The sequence below is a fragment of the Gavialis gangeticus genome, unplaced genomic scaffold (assembly GCF_001723915.1).
Source record: "Gavialis gangeticus isolate Ggan-Ray unplaced genomic scaffold, GavGan_comp1, whole genome shotgun sequence".
Lineage (NCBI taxonomy): Eukaryota > Metazoa > Chordata > Crocodylia > Gavialidae > Gavialis > Gavialis gangeticus.
The window spans coordinates 264,378,464-264,379,813 of NW_017729032.1; the positions used below are offsets into that span (position 1 = coordinate 264,378,464).

General features: G+C 43.3%; 1 protein-coding gene across 1 annotated transcript in view; it reads right to left on the bottom strand.

The window, feature by feature from the left end:
- Window positions 1–488: 488 nt before the first annotated feature.
- LNP1 (leukemia NUP98 fusion partner 1) overlaps window positions 489–1,350 on the bottom strand; it is a 15,751-nt gene continuing 14,889 nt past the window's right edge. The window contains exon 3 of the mRNA XM_019523738.1: window positions 489–818. Within this exon, the coding sequence (XP_019379283.1) occupies window positions 672–818 (147 nt within the window). The 3' untranslated portion in view covers window positions 489–671. The remainder of the gene's footprint in view (window positions 819–1,350) is intronic.

Below are 1,350 nucleotides of genomic sequence, written 5' to 3' on the forward strand. Positions count from 1 at the left end.
GAGAACCATTGAGGGAACAACTGAAGTGGTCAGTGAGGGTAGCAGTCAGAGGAATGTCAGAACAGAAGGGTTGAGATGTGAGATGACAGAGAAGAGGGGAGGTAGAGGATAATGCTGAGGGAGACTAAGAGGTGGGGTAGTATGGCAGATCAACGAGGCCTGGATTTAGAGAAAGCAATTGGTGTACTCAGTTAAAACTCTAACTTCCTTTGATTTTGTTGCTTCAATAAATTGTAGAGAAAGAATTCTTAAAGAAAGAAAATATCCACTTAATAACACTGAATAGATATGGGGTGTAGCACAGCCCACAACCTACGTGTATTCTCCTCCCAAATGAGCTTGTGTACTGCCATCCTGCTGCCATGCTGGAACTGACTGAAATCATACAGTGCTCACTTAGGTCTTAATCCATATATTCGCAAACTCTCCCTGAAACATGCATCACACTTTTAATGGTGAATGTAAAGGCAAGACAGTAGAAACAGAACTTCAGTGGTTCCATCATGTTAATTTTATTTTAAAATTTAGGGTCTGCTTTAACTAACTAGCTTCTTTCTAGTAAAAAAAATGGCAAAAGCTTTTCAGTTAGAATGAAAAAGGTAGTAACTCCAATGCACTGTAACCATTTAGGCAGAACAGCCCTTCTGAATGCTTGCATGTGATGGGGACCATTAACTGTGTTTTCCACCAGAGGCCTGTGGGTTTTCTTCTTCTTTCCCTCTCTTTGGCTCCATCGTTTCTCCCATTTTCTTGCGAGACCTGCTCTTGGGTATGCCTAGTCTTTCTCTTTCTGTTCTCTCCATCATGCCCTCAGGTGGCTGAAACAGAAATATAGAGAAAAGTTAGAAACTACTCCTCAAATAACAAGAAAACTCATAATCAGCAAAAAGATATGGAAAAACGTTCACTAGGGGTGTGCAAAGCAGGCCCTATTCAATTCAGATTTGGCCCAAATCACGGATAGTGATTCAATTTGTTGATTCAGATAACTGTCCCTGATTCGATTTGGCCAAATCCGAGCCTGAAGATTCAATGCTGATTTGGAGAATCAGTGATTCACATAGACACAGCTTTAAGAAGTTTTTCTACATACCTTGAGGTAGCAGGCACAGCTTGTGAACACTGCAATACTGAGGTGGATGGAGCGTCTCACAGGAGTGCTGGGGGGCCCCTTCATGTGCTCGGCAGTGAACCTGGGAGTAGACTGAAAGTACTTCCAGTCCACTTCTCGGTCTGCTGGGGAGCACACTGAGGAGCCCCCCGTGCTTCTGTGGGACACTGTATGCACCCCAGCATCGCACCATTCACAAGCCCCTGCTACCTAGAAGTATGTAGAAAAAACATTTAAAG